The sequence below is a fragment of the Rhinocladiella mackenziei genome, assembly GCF_000835555.1.
Source record: "Rhinocladiella mackenziei CBS 650.93 unplaced genomic scaffold supercont1.6, whole genome shotgun sequence".
NCBI lineage: Eukaryota > Fungi > Ascomycota > Eurotiomycetes > Chaetothyriales > Herpotrichiellaceae > Rhinocladiella > Rhinocladiella mackenziei.
In genome coordinates, this window is record NW_013550599.1 from 2,349,646 (window position 1) to 2,370,634 (window position 20,989).

A 20,989-nucleotide genomic window follows, 5' to 3' on the forward strand; every position below is an offset into this window, starting at 1 on the left:
TTTCCAACATTTACCCTCGGATCTTTTCGGGATATCAAAACCCTAATACTCGTGCAGATTCTAGCAACACAACAGCCGCTATACTCTCAGCGCCTTCATTTCCATTTCGAAATGGAACCACGCGCCAGCCCATCATGAACGCAGGAACATGGTTCGCCCTGGCTCTGGGTGTCTTGGGCATTCTGGTAGCTACAGCCCACGTACTATACGGACATATTAGTCGAGCACCAGCTTAGAAGCCTGCTTGAATGCCCACCCAAATGTCCACTGGAAGAATGCATAAAAGCTAGGGGAAAGGCAAGGAAGTGCCTTTTCATAAGAGAACGACTTCGAAATAAATTCCGGGCACGGGATATTGGACCCCAAAAACCTAGCGATTCTCTTCCGGAAACCAACCTCAAAGCTATCTCGAGTCTTTGATTAGGGGAAGTCCAAGTCGACTTTAGGCTTTTGCCAAGGCCTTAAATGTCGGACCATGCAAATTGCAACACAGTTGTATTATGAGAAATTGAAACCGCTCGATATGGGGGATGTCCTTGACGAGCAAAAGGACGGTCTATATGGCTTAGTTATGTGCGTCACTTGAGGCCTGACGAGCGATAACGTATAAACTTTGGTGGGAGCTACTATACAGTATATCCCTGGGCTCTGGAAGCGAATCATTAACAGCAAATACGAGCGCAGCTTGACTCGATTCGAGTCGTCCGCGTCGACGCTGGCATACTCCGTATATTCATTCAACATCGAAATGTACATCGCGCTTCCGACATGTTGAACTGCAAGCTCGAATCAAAGTCAAGTTGTTTCGTGGTTTGCCCTGGGGGCGAGCATCCCTATCCCGTAAGCAAGGCCCGGCTTTGCCAATCAGAGGAGTTCCTCCGTCTTGCTCTCAACCAATGTACGTGTAGATCTCTCGGCCCGAAGTACGTGGTGTAGAGCACATTGCTGGAAGGATGTCCGACAACCAGGCCTAACATGGACCGTGGAGACTCGCCGAGACACAAGATCTGTTCCTTTAATCTTCCTGTTTCTGTGTCTAATAAGCTGCTTATGTGAACCATTTCAACCAAAAAGGTGAAAGATGATCGAGTATCAACGGGATGTTTGCCACATCGTGTGTTTCGATTTTCGCCAGGGTGTTCTGTGATGATGCAAGACCATGCCGTCTATTGATACTGCAGGACAAAGATTGGGTAGAGATGGGGCGCCAAATGCGTCTGTGTAGTGTCGTTTTTGGGGGGCTGTGATGGAAGACTAAATCCTCCGTTGAAGGGGTTGATGAAGCTGGATCAGATTGTTTTCGTGTTCTACGACCTGTGCAGTCAAAAAGCCGAAGGCGCAGGATGTCCATGCATACAAAATCATGCCTCCCTTTCTGCCTCCCAAATCCGCGGACGAAAGACCGTCCGTCTCCAGATAAAAAGTCCGTTCATCCTCGGCTTTGACGTTCGCCCCTATCATGACACCATCGTATGTTCAATACCCTCGATTGATCCGGCTCCACAATTCCTCCACATCATCCTCGACTGTTTTCGTCAATGACCACAGGTTTGATCGTGGTAAACCCAAGCTTGGTTATGTCCCATCAATTGATGGGATATTCAGGCAATGAGAAAAAATATTTTCCAATCTGAAATTCATGATTCTGCTTCAACGCTGTCGTCTCAGTGAAAAGAGCGTTCTGACATCCCTCAATACCTTTTTTACATCGTCCCCCAAGATATCCCGGCGTGGCCTTGCACTCTTTCAGTCATCAACTCACACGCTTACAAATACATCCCGGACACCCCATTCCACGAAGATGAAATCAGCCCACGTCTTCAAGAAAACGGATACAGAGCTGGAGGTCCGCCTCCAAGACTTGGCTATCCCCTCCCCCGAGCCCAACCAAGTCCTAATCAAAGTCATCGTCGCCGGAACAAACCCCAAGGACTGGAAATATCCTCTCTTGATCAAGAACGCCTCAGGCCTAAACACTGGCGACGATGTGGCCGGATACATTGAGGCGGTGGGCTCCAATGTCACCGAGTTTAAGGTGGGCGACCGCGTAGCTGCCTTCCATGAAATGGGAAAACCCTACGGCGCGTTCGCCGAGTATGCGATTGCGTGGGAGAAGACGACGTTTCATCTCCCCCAAGCCACTTCGTTCGAAGAAGCCGCTACCATTCCCCTGGCCGCGATGACCAGCGTGGTTGGCCTTTTCTGCCGCCTGGGACTACCGGAGCCTTGGGTCACGGTTTCGCAGGCCCGCAACGATGCCCTGGCCGGAGGCGTGGTTGTCTATGGCGCTGCCTCAGCCGTCGGCGCTTTCGCCGTGAAACTTCTCGTCCGTTCCAAATTGCACCCGATCATTTGCATTGCAGGACGTGGCATTTCGTTTGTCGAAGGTCTGATCGACAAATCTAAAGGCGACACTGTCATTGACTATCGCCATGGACACGACAGTGTCGTCGCGGGTATTCGTGGTGCTGTCCCGAAGGGCCAGAAGCTGATGTACGCTTTTGACGCGGTCAGCGAAAAGGGGAGTTATCAGAACATTTTGAAAGTTCTCGACCCCCATGGCCATATCAGCTTGATCCTGCCGGGGAAAAAATACCAGGGCATCCCCGAAACAGTCCATCAGACCATCACCACTGTTGGTTCCGTTCACGGTGTTCCAGACGACTTGACTGATCTCGGTTATGCGTGGTTCCGGCTCTTCAGCTTGGGGCTCAAGGAGGGTTGGTTCAGTGGACATCCGCATGAGGTGGTGCCAGGTGGGTTGAATGGAGTGCAAACCGGGTTGGAAAACTTGAAGGACGGTAAGGCCAGTGCTGTCAAGTATGTCTATCGGATTGATGATACAGAGGGTGTGAATCGAAGCAAAATCTAAGCAAAATATCTGGGCGTTCTCTTCCTTACACTCGAACAATTCGTGGCTCAGAACAGAGATTGGACTAGTATATCAATGAAAGCAACACGTCAACCCACCCCACCGAAAATCCACGCAAATGGCTATAGAGACAAACCTCATCGAATCCATATACACCGAAGTCATACTCGAACCTGAACTGTGTCGTGATGGGTAGGGGCTGGTTTGGTGTTCTAGGCACCCAGTCTGCTTCTCAGGAGATTGAAGCAACGAGGAGTAGATGGAAATCTTTCCTTTTCTTTTCTTTTTGGGAGCAGCTTAACCAACTGAAGGCATTGAGCCGGATTCCTCGCTATAAATGCTGGCGCCAGATCGACGTGGCCGACGAAGCAGCGAAGTCGCTTCCGAGCCTTGAAAGAAGGGCACTCGTTTGATTATGAACTCTGAACTGTCTCAAAGACGCTAGCCAGTTCTATGTGGTACAAGATGGGCAGGCTGCGGCCATCGTTATCCGTTCAGAGCAAGGTTGTGCTACCACCTCCGGGGGGGTTCGGTTGAATTGTCAGTTGAGGATGAACCTTTGGTTATGTTGACGCTACCAATGTCAATGTTCTATTCGCGCTCTATCAAGGCCATGTGATCATCTTTCCGTCTGCTCTGCGTTGGCGACTTGTTGACCATTAGAGAATGAGTCAATGCGCGCGAATTCCCCGCCTCTGGGGTTCCAAGGAAAAACCGTGAAAGATCGCCGAAAGGGCGATAAGAAGTCCGTTCGTGGATCATCCACAGGGATCATACACTTTGGCAGCGTAGCCTTAGGGATTGTCAGGCCGCTAAACAACAAAGATCCCCATGTTCATTGGCCGTCGGCGACTAGTATGGGATAGCGTTGTTGATACAAGAGCATGAAGTTCAAACAGCTGATTTTCGCAAGGATGGCTCCCTTGTCCGGCTTTGGACGGCACTTGCGGACCGGCCGGGATCCCTTTTTCGAAAATTGCATGGGGCGAATATGCGGTGTGAGGCAAAGGGTACGGCCAGTCAAGAAAAGTAGATGCATGCATACGGGGACCAGAAAGGTAATATGTTCTGTCCATCAGGAGTTCATCAACATCCTGCCCGAACTAGGATTTTACAGGCTGCATCAACTAGGACACTATGTAGTCAGACGATAAGGTAAGCACGGATAACCAGGGAACGATGATCTCCGCAATTTGAAGGAACGTTATGCTGTGACTGGTGGGAGATGTCACATAAATTGCCAGCAAGCAAGGGCATTGTGTGTTTAGTCGTGGGCCGTCAGCAGCTCCCTTTTCCGGACAAAAGGCAGTCGGGGCCCTAGGAAGCCAAAATGGGAGGGATGGATTCTTCTCCGGGCAATCCGTCCTCGCCGCACAATATCGGCAACAAGAAGACCAGGGTTTGACTGCAGCGGCCATGATCGACGGATAGCGCAAAAGCTGTGGGAAAGAGTAGGGGGGTGGGACACCAGATCGCGAGAGCACATCATCAGGCGTTGTTTAGGCGTCGGCTACTAAGGGCTCTGTCTCCTCGGTAGGCTTGAGCCAGTGCCTCCGATGCCACTAAGAAAGGCTTGAGGCCGCCCTGTGATGCTTCAGTTGGGTATACTCTGGTCCAAAGAGTTCTGCACTCCGCTTCTTTAGTCCATCTCTTACCGATGTACGAGGTGCTGAGTCCTCCACCCTTCGCTCTCCACGTCAGGGACTCCAAGCAAAGATTAGTGGCATTTGCGGCGGATTGTTCTCGAGAGGGCTGGCTAGCGCCGCTGTTGGTCTGTGTTTCAGATTCATCCCTATCGAATAGCTGCAATCTCAGTCATGGTTTTGCATGGGTCTGGTCACTAGTCAGATGGGGGGCCCTGGATGCATCGAGAATCAATTTTATCGACATTGGTATGGACATGGGAAAAGCCCTTCGACGCGATGCAAAAAAAAGGTTTATGAGTTGTCAGATTTTCGAAGCAGTGAGTCGTAGGAATGGCATACTTGGTTCTGCCTTTGGCTTGCGCAGTAACAGATTGTGGGATGAAGTCGGGTCCCGTTTCTTGCTTGAGAATCTGAGTGCAATTGGGACGTGCTGTAGCCAGGGAGAAAAAGAGATGGAAAAAAAAAAAAAAAAAAACCTTGACGTCGAGGATCCACTGCGTTGGATTGTTGGTTGCGAGTGGTCAAAAGGATAGAGGTGAGTGGCCCCCAAGTCAATGTCAGTTGACAAGATTTTCCGCCTAGTGGGAAGACGGGTTTTTGAATTTATTTGGCCACCAGCTGCGATAGAATGACCTGGAACCACTCGTTGACCACTCTTTTCAGGTACTTTGTGGGAGTTGTAGGCTTGACGTAGCTAGAGGGCAGCTAGAGTGGTTTAAGTAGTAACTAACTACGGCAGTGATAAGTTTTAGTTAGGATCTCCCGGCTAATGGGCAGCCTGTCACTACCGAAATAGGCACGCAGCCCTTTAGGCTTGGTACTTCGGCCTGGCGCTGGACTGCACCTGCAAACTCGTTCTTGGAACTCCAAAACTTCAAGTTGCACATCCAGTTGGCATCCTCAGTCTATGCCCAAGGCTTTTCCCTCCTCCTTTCTTTTCCCCCCCGGTGTCCGCATTACCTATTAATTCGACCAATACTCCTATACTGACCGCACATTTGTCCCATCTGTCGCCTTCGACTCCCCTTCAGCTCGCCATTTCCATCCTCCCGCGGCCCCATTCCGACTTCCACTCGTCCAGTTGGCTTGCTGACCTGAAAGGAGTCAACAAGCTGACTGGATCTGACTCCGGCGACGCGAGTTCCGTCCCTTCATGCCGCGAAACCCTGCGGCGAAAAAGCATCAGCACAGCAATCGTCATGAGAACGGCCTTGTAGGTCCAGGAAAACGGGTCACCAAACAAAAATCGAATGGTCATCTCAATGGCGCCGCGAAGGGCCCTGTTCCCGCTGAGCCTGTTCCTCAAGCAAGCTCCGCCGACTCGTCTGTGACCGGACCAGCTCACGACCAATCTCCCGCTTCCGCGGCCGACTCGCATCAAGACTCCTCGAACACACCGACACCGGCACAGTTGAGGGCCGGGGACTCGGAGGGAAGTGAACCGAAAGAGAAGGAAGTCCGTAGGGAGTTGAATGGATCCGCGATGGTGCAACAACGACGAGGCGATATGGCTTCTGCCAAATCCAAGGTGACTGCGGATCTCAGCGCTGTCCAAATTGCCACAACAATCCTCAAGTCTCGACCCGCTTGCGACACCGTCTCTCTCTTGATCGTCCTTCTGGCCCTCCCTTCCATGATCTTGACTATTGTTCAAGCTCTGTTCGCTTCCTTGACCTTAATGCCAGGAGGTGGCGCCCCGGTTTCGTTTCTGTCCTTACTCGACATTTTCCAAGGGTCAGCTGGTGCTCCCAGTATCACGACTATGGCAGTGGTAGATCTCATCTGCTTTGGGCTCTGGATTTGCCTCTGGACTTGGGCGCAGAACTTTGCGCTAGATTTGGCCCAGATACAAATTGCCATCACACTGGGAAATGGGAGTTCAGGTAAAAATGGTAGCGTCAATACCTTTTGCGTTGCCGGAGTGCTTCTATTACATTTAATCCGGAGCAGGGGCGTGCGCCGTTTTCTGGTTTCCAATCTGGTGCCGGTGGATCTACTCAATCAGACTGGACTCGCTGAATATTTCAAGTACCTGCCTTCAGATGCCGATTTTGGTGAGAGTCCGGGGCCTCCGTCACAAATCCGAAGTCTGTTTGCCATCCATATCATCAGTCAGGCCGTGATGGCCTTCGTGCGACGAAGAGTGACCAGTTCCCAGTCCATCGGACCAACAAGATCCAAGCGCACGGACGCCGAGGCCTCTGCAGGCTCATGGCTGGCGTCGGATGCTTCGGGTGGGGATGGCTCTACCCCGGCGGGCATTTCATCTTCGGTTGACTATCAGCCGGCGCCGCCTTCTTCAGGACTGAAAGATGGCAAAGAAAAGGGAATAAGTGCCAAGAAACGCAGGCGGCAGGCAAATCATGTTAGAAGCCGACAACCATTTTGGGCGGCTCTCGCGAGTACCAAAGTCCATGTCCTCAGAGAGGTTGAACACAACAAGGGCGTTCCAACCGTGGCGAACAACCAAGGTACTCCGTTCGAAATACCCCATCGAGACCTCGTATGGATCACCCACGTGGACCCGTCGTCCATTTCTTTTGAAACGACCTACATGGCAATAGCTGAGCAGGGCCCCGAGTCAGCGCTTTCAGGCGAATGTCGGCCATTTTACGTGCGCATCAATGGAGCAAAGTGGCATTCGGTTTCCCTCGACGCGTCGGAAAATTCGTCGCCGTCTGATGGATCCAGTCCGCAATTTTCTGGTACGATATCTGGTCTGGCCCCGAACTGTACCTACACCTGTACTTTCATTCGCTGCGACGGCGGCGAGGAGTTTGCCTCGATTATGGTCAAAACGCCAATGCTACTCGACAAGGACCTCCCTGCTTCGATGGCACCCGTTCCAGTCCGCCAATCCACGCGACCATCCTCCCCGACGACCACGCTCAAGAACTCTATATCGACCGCCGAAGCGAAGCTGAACGAGGCTCGCAATCGCCTCACCAAAGTTCGACGTCAACATAGAACCACCCTTGCCAAGGTGGAAAAAGAAGTGGACAGCTTTAATGCTCGCCTCAAGACCACCAGCGACGACACCAAACAAAGGCAGAAACTGTTGCAGGCCGAGCGCAGTATCCGTCAAACCGAAGATGCAACCCTGGAGATTGATGCTGCTTTGGAAGGGTTGGTCTCGACGCCAGACGACGAGATTGACGATCACGCCACTTCCAAGGAATCCTATGAAGAACAGACCAAATTGCTGGCTGAAGCAAATGAGGCTCTGTCGAAGGCTCGTTCAGCGGCAAACAATGATCTCTCTTGTGCCAACAACGAACTCAATACGGTCACCAGTCGTAAAGAGCGTCTGACCGGCCGTAATACTAAACTCGCAGAGCAGCATGACCGCATCACTCAGGCCAATGCTCAAGGCCTCAACGAGAAAGAAAGAAAGGCCGCCGAATCGACCGCCAGAGGAGCCGAACAGCAGAGACGAGAAGCCGAGCTGACCAGCCAGATACGGTTCATGGAGAACGAGATGAGAAATGCAAGGACGCGTTGGGAAGCCAATCTTCGCGAACTTGACAACCTGGAGAAGCAGGACGTAGCCCAACGACATATGGTGCTCAACAGTAACGGGCCCTTGACTCCGGAGGGAGACCTCCCTGGCACTCGTCCGACGCCGCAGCACGGCCGCCCATATACTTTCGGAAGTTTCCAAGCGTTTCCCAACAGCCCCGTCATCCCTGAGGCTCAAGGATCTCCGTTCCTTGCCTATGCGAAGACTCTTCCATCGAGCGACCAACGCCGACCGCGATCCGACACAAATCGATCGGCGGGGGGGATTAGCAATTTCTCGGCCGACTTTGAGGATGCCGATCCGATCCCTCCTATGCCGTCGACGGCAGAGTATGATGTTACAGGGCGCAAAGGGAGCGGCAGCAGCAGAGGCAAGAACAATGACAGTCCGGCCGCTGGAGTCATTGGTGGTGCATTGCGCAGTCCGCAAAGAGGGAGCTATAGTCCAGGACATATTCCGGGTTCAACAACGTGGTGAATTGACAGTCGAAAGGGCGGGTTCGAATGACGCGCTGAGGCCCACTTGAGTGACGTAGAGAGATGTCTGTAGCTTGATGGCTTACTGATGAGATAGCCTCTTAAAATGGTGTTCCGATATGTTTGTTCTCGCTCGTTCTATTCCATCGTTTCCCTTCTTCCCCAAGGGGCGGGGGACCTTCGATGTTTGTCTCGGTCTTGGCAAGTTTGCGGTGTCAATGGGCGATCGGGGAACTTTTTGAACTGCAAACTTCGCTGTGACTTTCAAAGGTCAATCCTTATTTTCTACAGCCCTTTCTACCCGACTCACCCATTCTCCATACCTTGCCCCTCACCTCGCATGCGCCCTCTCTTTCGACTTTGTGTGCGTTCAAATAAACCATACCCGCTGCCGAGCTTCGCATCGGTATATCGCCCGATAGAAAATAGACCTCTGACTCGATATTGCTCGACCATGGGAAAGGACAAGGAGAAAAGACAAGAGCTGATCAAGAATCCGAAAGGCACGCGAGATTGGTCGGGCGAAGATGTTGATCTACTTGAAGACATCCTCGCTCAAATATCTCGGATCTTCCGTCGTCATGCCGGGAAGAAACTTGATACTCCAGTGTTTGAGCGTGAAGAGGTGCTGAAGGGCAAATATGGCGAGGACTCGAAATTGATCTACGACTTAAAAGACCAAGGCGGAGAGTTACTGTCGTTGCGATATGATCTGACTGTTCCCTTTGCCAGATGGCTGGCCATGAATGCAAACCTCAAGAACTATAAGAGATTTGCCATAAGCAAGGTCTACCGAAGAGATCAGCCCGCGATTGCGAAAGGCCGCATGCGGGAGTTCTACCAGTGTGACATTGACTTTGCCGGGGCCAGCGATCCGATGATGGCAGACAGCGAAATTATTGCGATCATCGTCGAGGTCTTTGAGTCGCTGGAGTGGAGTGGCAGATACACAATCAAACTCAACGACCGAAGAATCCTGGACGGCCTATTTGAAGTGTGTGGCGTGCCAGAGGAGAAGATCAGAATGATATCCAGCGCGGTGGACAAGTTGGACAAGTTGCCCTGGGAAGAGGTGAAGAGGGAGATGGTCGAGATGAAAGGGCTTGACGAAGCGGTGGCAGACAAAATTCAGACTTATGTTACAAGAAAAGGCCGAAAAGATCTGCTCGAGGAGCTGCAGAAAGATGAAACGTTAATGAGCAACGCAAAGGCAAATAAAGGCATCGGAGAAATGGAGATTCTGATGGAATATCTCTCCGCATGGGGTGCCCTGGACAAGGTCTCGTTTGACCTTTCTCTCGCCCGTGGTCTTGATTACTACACTGGTGTTATCTACGAAGTCGTCACTGAAGGCTCTGCTCCCGTCATCGCGAATGGCGCCGAGGTTGCTAAAGAAACACCAAAGCAAGGCAAGAGGGAGAAAAAGGCACTCGATGAAGACGAGGATCGCTCCAATGACCCTTCGGTCGGCATTGGCTCTGTTGCAGCCGGGGGTCGCTATGACAACCTTGTGGAACGCTTCCGACCGAATGCAGATCTTCCTTGTGTGGGTGTCAGTTTCGGGGTCGACCGCATCTTCAGCATTACCAAAGCCAGGATTGCCAAGGGCGAATCCTTCAGCTATGTTTCTTCCAATGTACCCGACGTGTATGTAATGGCCTTTGGCGGTGGTGGTTTCGACGGTATGGCCAAGCAGCGCATCGAAATTACGAAACGTTTGTTGAACGCCGGTCTGAAAGTGGAATTCACATACAAGAAGAAGCCTAAACCGCAAGTCCAATTCAAAAATGCCGAGACGGCTGGCGCACCGTTCGCAGTTATTCTCGGGGAGGATGAGCAGGCAAGAGGGGAGGCCAGAGTCAAGGAGATGGGTGTACCCGATGGCCATCCGTAAGTCCCCGAGTGTTTTCGGATTATCTATTCCCTAAAGCAATGTGATTAACTTGACATGATGAACAGTGAGAAAGAAGGCGTCCTGGTCAAGATTACTGACCTAGCGACCGAGGTTTCCAAGCGGGTTGAGATGAAGAAAATGGTCTCTAAAACGGGAGAGATGACAGCGAGTTAATCAATGGTCGAGAGAGGATCGAGTGCCCCAAGATCAGGCCCTTCCCATAGAGCTGGGTATCACTCGAGAAGATTTGTGGGAAATCTTCGAACCCTTATCGGAAAAGGTTCACATAATACAAGATACAGGGAAGGTCTGGATGAAGGAAAATTTTCGTCCTCCAGATGCTCCATCTGGAAGAGCATACCGTTCCTGTGAAGAAGAGTTCAGCCATGCTCACCGTTCTTTGCAATTCCCAAGGAAACGCATGTTAGGATATTCTTGGCCGGCATGTATCTATCCAGCTTAGACCCACGGAGGCTGGCTTCTTCCGATCATTGGGTCGGCTGAAACACCCACAACACCTCGGAGATCTAGAACGAGAAAGAGGTTGCTGTGAGATGAAGCTAGCCGTTCAAAGTATGTCGAGCTCGGAATACGGCCAGTCCGGCTCCCTCGGGGTTGAAATTTGGAAGGGATCGCCGGGATAAGAAAGCAAGATCAACAAAACCTCTCGCCTTTTACGTAGACTTCATGGTGACATGTGTAGGAGGGTGAGTCGAGAGGAGGTCGCTTGGGCGGGTGGCGGTCTCGAGAGCCTTGGTCGCTTGCAGGGGCCGGGACAGGAAGCCAGCCTCGTGGAAGGAGATTCGGCAAATCTGCCAAGGCCAGGCTGACCCCTTGAAAATTTCCGTTTCTTGAATGGACTCCATCTCCTCTGCCTCATCCAGACAACAAGATGCCAAATACGTCGGCCACTTAGCGAGATCTATGTCGCTTCCGCAGCGGCTGCGAATAGGAAAGGCCAATGCCCGCCCAGGTCGACCATGGTTGTCCCTGACTCTTCAGATCTGTCTGCGACACGCCTAGCCCTCTCCACGCCCGCAGGCGCCGTCGACTGTGAAACGCCATGCGTCTCAGCAGGCACTTCTGTCACGTTCGGCCTCGACATGATACTCTCCAGCCACAACAGGACACCAACTTCGAGACTGCGATGAAGAAGTTCACGTCGCATCTCATGTTTGAGATGTTGCTGCGGCCAATCGCGACCGCACGGCCTTACAGCGCTCCCTCTCTGGCTCATCTCGCCGCTTACACTCCCTGTTCTCTCTCAGCACTCGCTGTCTGAAGCCGCTGTCCGGATGTCCTTCGCACCGAAAAGAGCCATCTCCCTTCAATTTGGTCCCTTCTCTTGTCCCTTTTCCCGTGTGTTCAAATTGTCCATTTAGGGACACGCCTTTCGCGATTTCTCCTCAATCCAACTTTCTCTCCATCCAAGAGTCATTCGTTCTTGTTGCAGGTCACCATATAATTACTTTCCTTTTTGCGCTCCTTTCGTAACTTATTCAATCGCGATGCCGGCAGTCCGCTCCCTTTTCACTCTTTCCGTTTTGGCAACTTGCCTGGCGCAAGTATGACTTATCCCTGACCAGCGGTGTCACCGTAACCTTGCTGACGGTCTTTGTTAGGTGTTGGCTGATGGTCACATGGGCGGTGACATGGGTGACGACAAGGGAGGCGAAGGTGGCTTCGGCAGCTTTGGCGGTGGCAGCGACAAAGACATGACAGAGGGTTCGTGGGAAGGCGGGAACAGCTACGATCAATACATGACCCAAACGATGTACGAAGCATCAGTCATGACTGTCGAGATGCCCACAACCATTTTCAAAGCTGAAGATTGCCCTCCCGCAGCTACCAGCACCATTACCGAAACGGTGAGTGGAAGCGTGTAAATTTGGGGTTGCAACGCTGACTTTTGAGATTCCAGTCCACCGTCACTGCCGCTTCAGCGTGTTCCTCCGCCGTTACCGCGTACGTGACTCAGTGGATGAATGCTCCTCCTGGCTGTTGGTGCGGTGGGGGTGAGGCTCCTATGTCCGGCTGGGAGATGGGGTGGGGAGGACCCTCGCCACTCGGGGATGCCCCAGTCTTCACTTCTTTCAACGCCGCCTTTACCCAAGGTCTATCCTCTATCCCGGCGTCTGAAGCAGTTCAGACTGGAGTTACAGTTGCTGGAGCCGCTGCTGCGCCGTCCCCAACTGCCGCGGTTTCTGTAGGTGGCTTTTCCACAGAAGAATCAAGTGAGTGTCGAATCCGTCCGCCCAGCTCAGTCTCATGTTCTCTGACATACCTGAATCAGGTTCAATGACGACATCTGGTACGGAATCTTCTGGTTCAAGCAGCGTCCCATCTAACATGGCGGAGTCTACTAAAGCAGGGGAGGCTCCTGAGCCAGAAGCTTCGACCACGACGACTACCTCATCGTCATCAGCATCTATATCTACCACACTCTCAGAAACGACAACTATGATTTCTACGACATCGATTTCACTAGCATCTGCGGAAGCTGCCTCAACAACTGGCGACGGCAGTTTCCCAGTCGGTTCCTTCCAAACCCTCGATCCTGCAACGCTCACACTCAAGAACGCCTATACCTTGGGCATCGGGAAGAGAGCGCCCCAACCAACACTGCTATCACCATAGAAAAGGGGAAAGACGAAATAAGTTAAAAGACCAAGATTTGCGACATGGACGATATACCACCGTTTGAGGCTAGGCTCCGGAGTGTAGCATCCAGTTGGGACATTATTCATTTCATTTCTTTGTATACTTAAGAGAAAAGTGAACGGCCAAAGAAAATAGCTTGGTGTTTAGCTTTTCTTCGGGGACACTTTATTATTACCCCCGAGTGTCTCATGCTTGATAGGAAAATCCGAAGCAGAGGTATCCTGGGCACTAGTATGAGTGCCGTCGGGCCCTGCATTACCATTCAGTCTCGCTTTCTTCGCTCTTCTCGTTTCGCGTTTTGACTGTGGTTTGTCTTCCGTGGCCGATGTCTCATTGGTTGATGTTGCGGTGATGGAGGTGATGGAAACTTTCCGTTTCATGTCATTGGAGAGAATGGACTCTTTCTCAGTGGGCTGCTGAGAAGAGGTCTGTTTGTGTTCTCCCACAAGTTTTGTTCCAGAATGCTCCCTTCCACTCTCGACCACATCGATGACACCGCGGAAACTGGTCCTCTTGAGTTTAGCCAATTTTATGACCTTTTCAGGCTCTTCGCAAATTGCTTCCTTCCCCCTCTCCTGACCCAGTCCCCATAGGTGCGCCAAGTTGACCACGTCATGGGGTCCTCGCACTCCAAGGGCATTCTTCGCTTCACTGCTCAATACAATACCTCGGCCTCTTGTCGCGCGTATTAATGCCGTCGCTCCACTGATCAAATTTCTGCGAGCATCGCTATTTCCACCTTGAACACCCGTCGAATAACAGATCTCGAACCTGACGCCGCGCTGCAAAGCCGACGCAACGGTCTTGAATTTCAGGATGAACGGCAGACGCTGACTGAGATCGAGAGAGATGAGGTCGCATTCTAGCGAGCTGCAACAGAGTTGCAGGGCCTTTTCAGAGGTCGGGCGCAGCGCAATCAAGGAGTAGTGAGGTTGGAAAGAGGCAAGGCGGTGGTTTTGAGTCGCGTCGGATATGGTGATGGTCAGTCGCGTGAGGACGGTCGACACCGATTTCGGTATGGTAAGAGACGAGACGGGGATCGCCTGAGGTATAGCAGGTAGCTTTCCGGCAACAGATATCGAAATAGCGACGACTGAGTAGCCGAGTTCAGCGTGAAAAGCTAGAGTGTGCGACAATTCTGCATGATTCGAGGTGTAGGGAAGGTTCAGGTCATGGAAAGGCATGACAAACCATGCTGTCGCTCAAGTTCCTGATGGGATCTTCAGCATTGATCAGATTAATGCGTAACAATAGCAAGTGCGGTCCCAAAAATGTTCCAACTCCAGCGGGGAATTCACATCCGTTAGCGCGACTGTCGAGCACGGATTTCCCCTGCACCCACCGGTCGTATATCGAAAGGCTCCTCGTACTTACGAATTGCACCACATTATTTCATCCTCCCAACATCCATTTTCCAGCATCACACATCTTAGCGGGGCTTGCGCCAGCCAGCCATTTGAGGCTGCGCCCTCTTGCTGCACACCTTGAGGACAAAAGAACTCGCCAGCCTCGCGACCCCCATTTCATCCACCAGCGCATGAGACCACTCCACGATCTCCTGCTGTCACCGCAGCCATGGCGCGAGTCTACGCCGATGTCAATGCCAATATGCCGCGGTCGTATTGGGACTATGACTCGGTGGCTATCTCGTGGGGAGTCCTAGAGAACTACGAGATTGTGAAAAAGATCGGTGAGGCCCGGGTCCAGAGACAACATCGTCGGGAGACTCAGTGACTGACCAACCGTCAACCAGGACGAGGGAAATACTCTGAGGTCTTTGAAGGCATCAACGTTGCCAACTACCAGAAATGCGTCATCAAAGTCCTCAAACCCGTCAAGAAGAAGAAAATAAAGCGTGAAATCAAGATCCTCCAGAACCTTTCGGGTGGCCCAAACATTATAGCCTTGCTGGATGTCGTGCGGGATAGTCAGAGCAAGACTCCGAGCCTAATATTCGAAAACGTCGACAATACCGATTTCAGAACCTTGTATCCGCGGTTTGTCGACTACGATGTGCGATACTACATCTACGAATTGCTCAAGGCACTCGACTTCTGTCACAGCAAAGGAATCATGCATCGCGATGTCAAACCTCACAATGTGATGATTGATCATGCAAAGAGAAAGGTGCGCTTGAGACCCATTGAAAACCGGCGACCAATGCTAACAAAACTGTAGCTGCGTCTCATTGATTGGGGTCTGGCCGAATTCTATCACCAAGGAACCGAGTATAATGTTCGAGTGGCATCACGATATTTCAAAGGTCCTGAGTTGCTGGTCGATTATCAGGAATACGACTACTCTCTGGACATGTGGTCACTGGGTGCCATGTTCGCTTCTATGATCTTCCGCAAGGAGCCTTTTTTCCATGGAAACAGCAATTCGGATCAACTGGTAAAGATTGCCAAGGTTCTCGGTACGGACGAGCTCTTCGAATACCTCGATCGATACGATATCGAACTCGATGCGCAGTACGACGATATTCTCAGCCGATTCCCCAAGAAGCCGTGGCAAAGCTTTGTCAATGCTGAAAACCAGCGCTTTGTCAGCCCCGAGGCAATTGATTTCCTCGACAAGCTTCTCAGATATGATCACCAGGTATGTACCTCGACCTCAGATTGGTCCTGCTGCTAATCTTCGCTCCAGGAACGTCTCACCGCCCAGGAGGCAATGGCACATCCCTATTTTGCACCGGTGAGAACAGCGGCGCAACAGCCAAATTCACAAAACCATGTTTCGTGAATGATGGGAGAGGGACATCGACACAAAATGTCAATTCTTCTAACCAACATTAACAAACGAGGAAATGAGTGCCAGTGTCACGGCCGGGATATGATTGATGATCAATGATACCGACGCATCCTAGGGAATCGTTACTGCTCGAGGGAACAAGCCTGACGGACGGACGATGAGCACGAATTTCGCAGAACGGGGGTCAATGTGAACGTGGCAGGTCAGGATAGAGTGCATTGCGAGGAACTCGACTCCATTCTCCATGTTTGCTCCATCCGTGCCAGTACATAGAATCGCGACTCATGCTTGTGCTGAAATAGTACGAATTTGTATTGCCGGCGAGGCGTCCTGACCTCGAGAAAGCTTGAGGCTGTGATGTCAGTCTTGGCAGGATATACCGTGGACAAAAACCATGGTAATTTTTGGAGAGAGGTGCCGCATGCGGTTTTGGGGACTCATAAATTAACAGCGCCCTTGGACCACAAACACGCCATTCAATGGTGACTCATTGTCCCTCACCCCTGTTTTTCTTCTCATGTTGCCCAAAATCGCACTGTGTTGAAAAGTGACTGTGAGATATTCTCCCGCCGCAAGGCGATTTACCAAAATACATATCAGAACCTTCTTTCTGCGCCCTCCCCCTTGGAGAGGGCTACTACGTTTCAATATGACGCTGAATGCCGCAACTCACAATATTAGTATGTCAAGCACCCTTCTCGGCCAGGCCTCTATTTGAATGTTGACATTTTACCGCAGCTGGCGAGCCAACTGGCTCTGCGTCAGGACCACCTCCCCCAGTATCCTCAGACCCATTGGGTCAGAATGTGCCCGGGAAAGACCAACAGAACAACGACAAAGGCCAAACCGTGATGGGTGAAGCAGGAAAGGAGAAAACAGCCAAAGAAAGTATGCAAGATACCGCTGAAGGGCCGCATTCATACACGTCCTGTCCTCGGTCTCGTATTTCCCAAATTGGATTGTGATGCAAGAGATGACTCACCCTCGAACGAGTACCGGATCGCCAGAGACTCATGGTGTATGACTGGGAAAGTGTTTTATGATTGTCGAGCGAGATCTCGTCGTCAACTGCTCCACCGACACCGACTCATTACCCAAACTACCACACATATTACCGTGTTGAAGGACGTTCATCTCTAACCATGATGCATGTTACAGTTGAGAAAGAACGTAAGAAGGCCGAAAAACTGGCAAAGTTTCAGGAAAAACAATCCAAGAAGCAAGCAATACCGACGCCTGCCCCTACTCCCACGGCGGCGAAGAAAGAGAAAGTCAAGAAACCGACCGCCGTTGATGCCTATGAACCACAAAAGATCGAGTCTGGCCGATATGAATGGTGGGAAAGCCGAGGCTATTTCAAACCCCAATTCACCCAAGACGGCCATGTCAAGCCTGAAGGAAAATTCGTCATCCCCATTCCTCCTCCGAACGTGACAGGTTCCTTGCACATGGGTCATGCCCTTACCAATGCTTTGCAAGATACCATGATCAGACACGCGAGAATGAAAGGAAAGACCACAGCATGGATTCCTGGTTGTGATCACGCCGGTATTGCCACACAGAGTGTGGTGGAAAAAATGGTTTACAAGACAGAAGGCAAGACTCGACATGACCTCGGACGAGAAGCCCTGCTTGAAACAATATGGAGCTGGAAGAACAAGTATCATGGCAACATTACAAATCAGCTCAAACGACTGGGAGGCTCAATGGATTGGAGTCGCGAAGCTTTCACCATGGACGACAACCTCTCCCTGGCCGTGCGAAAGACGTTCATTGATTTGTATGAAGAAGGGGTCATTTACAGAGCCAACCGGTTGGTGAACTGGTGTTCTGCCCTCAGCACTTCCTTGTCCAACCTGGAAGTGGACAACAAGGAGCTCAAAGGTCGAACCAAATTGAAGGTGCCAGGCTACGACAAGATGATCGAGTTCGGTGTGCTTACCTACTTCAAATACCCGATCAGCAAAGGAGACGATCCAGCCAAATCATCCACCGCGGCAGATCGATTCAAAGGACACGACGTCATCGAAATCGCAACCACTCGTCCAGAAACGATGCTAGGCGATACCGGGATCGCGGTGCACCCCGATGATAAGAGATACAAACATCTTGTGGGCAAGTATGCCATCCATCCCTTCATTCCAGACCGGAAAATCATCGTCTTTGCCGATGAAGAGGTGGAGATGGAATTCGGTACTGGAGCTGTAAAGATTACACCGGCGCATGATCCCAACGATTTCATCAAAGGCAAAAAGCACAACCTGGAGTTCATCAATATCTTGAATGACGACGGGACATTGAATGCCAACGCCGGTCCTTTTGCCGGACAGAAGCGATTCGACGCTCGTTATGGAGTCATCGACGCTTTGAAAGAGCTCGATTTATACTCGAAACAGGAAGACAACGCCATGACGATCCCCATGTGTCAGAGAAGCAAAGATGTAATCGAGCCGGTGTTGAAGCCTCAATGGTGGATGAAAATGACCGATTTGGCCAAAGCAGCAGATGATGCTGTGCTTGATGGAAGGATCCTGATCAGACCCGAAACGGAATCACGTCGGTTCCACTTTTGGATGCAGAATATTCAAGACTGGTGCATTTCTCGGCAGCTCTGGTGGGGTCATCGAGCACCAGCCTATTTCATTCAACTCCAAGATGAACCCAGTGACGAGGCCGATGATAGATTCTGGGTGTGTGCGTTTGATGAAGATGAGGCTCATGCCAAAGCCAAAAAGAAATTCCCCGGCAAGAAATTTACGTTGCGATGGGATGAAGATGTGTTGGATACCTGGTTCTCATCCGGATTGTGGCCGTTCTCAACCCTCGGATGGCCGAAAGAGACTTCCGACATGAGGGAGCTTTATCCGACTTCCATCCTGGAAACGGGTTGGGATATTCTTTTCTTCTGGGTGGCCAGGATGGTCATGCTGGGGCTGAAATTGACAGGCGACGTGCCATTCACGGAGGTGTATTGTCACTCTCTTATTCGAGACGCTGAAGGACGAAAGATGTCCAAATCGCTCGGAAATGTGGTGGATCCGTTGGATATCATCCGGGGCATCACACTTGAAGATCTTCACAAGACCCTCTACGCCGGGAATCTCGACCCCGCGGAGATCGATCGTGCCAAGGCATATCAGAAATCGGCATTCCCAAAGGGGATTGAGGAGTGCGGCGCCGATGCTCTACGATTCACTCTGGTCAATTACACCACGGGTGGCGGTGATATCGCATTTGACATTCGAGAAATCGAAGCCAAGCGACGATTCTGCAACAAGATATACCAAGCCACCAATTTCGCTTTGGGCCGATTCGGTGAAGACTTTACTCCAGATGCTACGAACACCGATAGCCAACCGAAATCACTGGCGGAGAAGTGGATTCTCCACCGACTCAACTGTGCTGCCAAGGAGGTGAGTGAGGCCATCGAGGGCCGTGAATTTTCAGTGGCTGCCGGCACACTGTACCAATACTGGTTCACTCAGCTTTGTGACACATTCATCGAGAACTCCAAGTATATTCTCACTCCGGAGGCCCCAGAGGACGAAAGAAAGTCGGCTCAACAAACGCTGTACACCGCACTCGAAGGCGGCTTGTTGTTGATGCATCCTATCATGCCTTTTCTCACAGAGCATCTGTGGCAGAAACTTGCCCGACGCAAAGGCGATACTACAGAAAGTATCATGATCGCCAAATATCCCGAATTCAACGAGAAACTGGACGCTCCCAAGGAAGCAGAAGAGTACGAGTTCGTCATGGCCATCGCCACGGGCATTCGAAGTTTGCTTTCCCAATACGGCTTCAAAGAACCGGGCGACATCATCATCCAAACCTACTCGGAGTCTGCTTTCACGACCGTGTCGGAACAGCGAACCTCGATCAGATCTCTCGGCGGCAAGTATGCGGGTGAGATTGAGGTGCTGCCTCCAAGCACGGATTCGCTTCCACCGGCAGGCTGTGCCTTGCAGAGCATCAACGCAGATGCCGCCGTGTATTTGAAGATCGTGGGCCGGATTGATCTTGCTGAGGAACTGAAGAAGCGGAAGAAAGCGATTGAAGATGCCAAAGCACGTGTGGAGAAGAGTAGGAAGATCATGAGTGGAGCCGGGTGGGAGAAGGCGAATGCAGAGACGAAGAAGAAGGAAGAGGAGAAGCTGCAGGATGCCGAGAGTGAGGTGAAGAGGTTGGAAGATGCGATTACGGATCTGGAGAGGTTGAAGATGGAGGCATAGAGGAATAAAGGAAAACGGGATTTTTCTTCTTGAACTACTTCAATCAAGTAGGGAATCACGGACAAGGCTTTGGTCTTCCGAAAACTGTGTTAGATAACATACAAAGTTTGGGCTCTTTGAGAGACTCGTTGTCTTGTTCTCGTCCATTCATGCATATTTCAGTTGCTCTCTATTTGAGGGATCTGAGTTGTTTGTCTTGCTTGATTGTTGATCCAAGCTTGATCTTGATTCCCGATCATCTCGAACGTTGCTTGGTCGGATACTGGCAAGGCGCAACAAGGCTGAACCCTGGAGGGCATCTACATCAACTGGCCCAGTAATTAATCTGGCGAAGCCCCGACCGCCTACAACCTCGCTCATTCTCTGGGCGTTTCGGTGTTGTTTCAGCCAAGAATGCCTCAACGCAGTGAGGGTGGCTCAATAATGAGGCATTGGTGTGGATGAAATTGGACATCAAGGACAGGGGAGATTCTGATAGAGAGACGCACAAGAGGTAGGTACTACCTCGTATGCTTCATCATGTTCAGGTGGGTTTTTTCCCCTGTCTATGAGCACAAGAGTTCAGACATGCTCTTCTTTTCTTGCTCGTGCTGATATGTTAGTCAAGCGTCCTTTGGGGCATACGGAATAACCACTCATCGATATACTTACAACAGCCTTTAGTTTCTTGGGTAATGCCTCCTCTACTACTGCGCATCTTGATACTGTATATAGACCATGGCAAATCCCAGGTAATACGCCCTTCACTCATGTAACTATAATTTGCAGTTACATGCCATTAGTAGCAGCGTCGTGAACCACGAACCGTAGTAATCGGCCCCATCTCTAGTCCAGAATTGAAAGATTCTTGCGATAGCTAACCGTCTGATCGAACCAGTGAGTCTAACGTGACTTGATTGCTCCATATATAGATGTTGGCTATTACAAACCCCCTGTC

At 51.2% G+C, this 20,989-nt stretch overlaps 7 protein-coding genes across 7 annotated transcripts; 6 read left to right on the forward strand and 1 right to left on the reverse strand.

Moving 5' to 3' along the window:
• Nucleotides 1-1,801: 1,801 nt before the first annotated feature.
• Z518_08639 (uncharacterized protein) lies at nucleotides 1,802-2,872 on the forward strand (the record flags this gene model as incomplete). The annotated part of the gene is made up of 1 exon (XM_013414379.1): nucleotides 1,802-2,872. One exon carries the CDS (start codon nucleotides 1,802-1,804, stop codon nucleotides 2,870-2,872), a length of 1,071 nt encoding a protein of 356 aa, XP_013269833.1.
• A 2,799-nt stretch (nucleotides 2,873-5,671) lies between these two features.
• On the forward strand, nucleotides 5,672-8,515 carry Z518_08640 (uncharacterized protein; the record flags this gene model as incomplete). Its single annotated transcript, XM_013414380.1, has 1 exon — nucleotides 5,672-8,515. One exon carries the CDS (start codon nucleotides 5,672-5,674, stop codon nucleotides 8,513-8,515), a length of 2,844 nt encoding a protein of 947 aa, XP_013269834.1.
• Nucleotides 8,516-8,968: 453 nt separating this feature from the next.
• Z518_08641 (uncharacterized protein) lies at nucleotides 8,969-10,582 on the forward strand (the record flags this gene model as incomplete). The annotated part of the gene is made up of 2 exons (XM_013414381.1): nucleotides 8,969-10,404; nucleotides 10,474-10,582. The coding sequence occupies 2 exons, from the start codon at nucleotides 8,969-8,971 to the stop codon at nucleotides 10,580-10,582; spliced, it is 1,545 nt and encodes a 514-aa protein (XP_013269835.1).
• A 1,334-nt stretch (nucleotides 10,583-11,916) lies between these two features.
• Z518_08642 (uncharacterized protein) lies at nucleotides 11,917-13,045 on the forward strand (the record flags this gene model as incomplete). The annotated part of the gene is made up of 4 exons (XM_013414382.1): nucleotides 11,917-11,973; nucleotides 12,031-12,276; nucleotides 12,330-12,642; nucleotides 12,702-13,045. The coding sequence occupies 4 exons, from the start codon at nucleotides 11,917-11,919 to the stop codon at nucleotides 13,043-13,045; spliced, it is 960 nt and encodes a 319-aa protein (XP_013269836.1).
• Nucleotides 13,046-13,212: 167 nt separating this feature from the next.
• On the reverse strand, nucleotides 13,213-14,253 carry Z518_08643 (uncharacterized protein; the record flags this gene model as incomplete). The annotated part of the gene is made up of 1 exon (XM_013414383.1): nucleotides 13,213-14,253. One exon carries the CDS (start codon nucleotides 14,251-14,253, stop codon nucleotides 13,213-13,215), a length of 1,041 nt encoding a protein of 346 aa, XP_013269837.1.
• Nucleotides 14,254-14,644: 391 nt separating this feature from the next.
• On the forward strand, nucleotides 14,645-15,811 carry Z518_08644 (casein kinase II subunit alpha; the record flags this gene model as incomplete). Its single annotated transcript, XM_013414384.1, has 4 exons — nucleotides 14,645-14,759; nucleotides 14,823-15,196; nucleotides 15,248-15,667; nucleotides 15,716-15,811. The coding sequence occupies 4 exons, from the start codon at nucleotides 14,645-14,647 to the stop codon at nucleotides 15,809-15,811; spliced, it is 1,005 nt and encodes a 334-aa protein (XP_013269838.1).
• A 1,151-nt stretch (nucleotides 15,812-16,962) lies between these two features.
• Z518_08645 (valine-tRNA ligase) lies at nucleotides 16,963-20,052 on the forward strand (the record flags this gene model as incomplete). Its single annotated transcript, XM_013414385.1, has 1 exon — nucleotides 16,963-20,052. One exon carries the CDS (start codon nucleotides 16,963-16,965, stop codon nucleotides 20,050-20,052), a length of 3,090 nt encoding a protein of 1,029 aa, XP_013269839.1.
• Nucleotides 20,053-20,989: the final 937 nt, after the last annotated feature.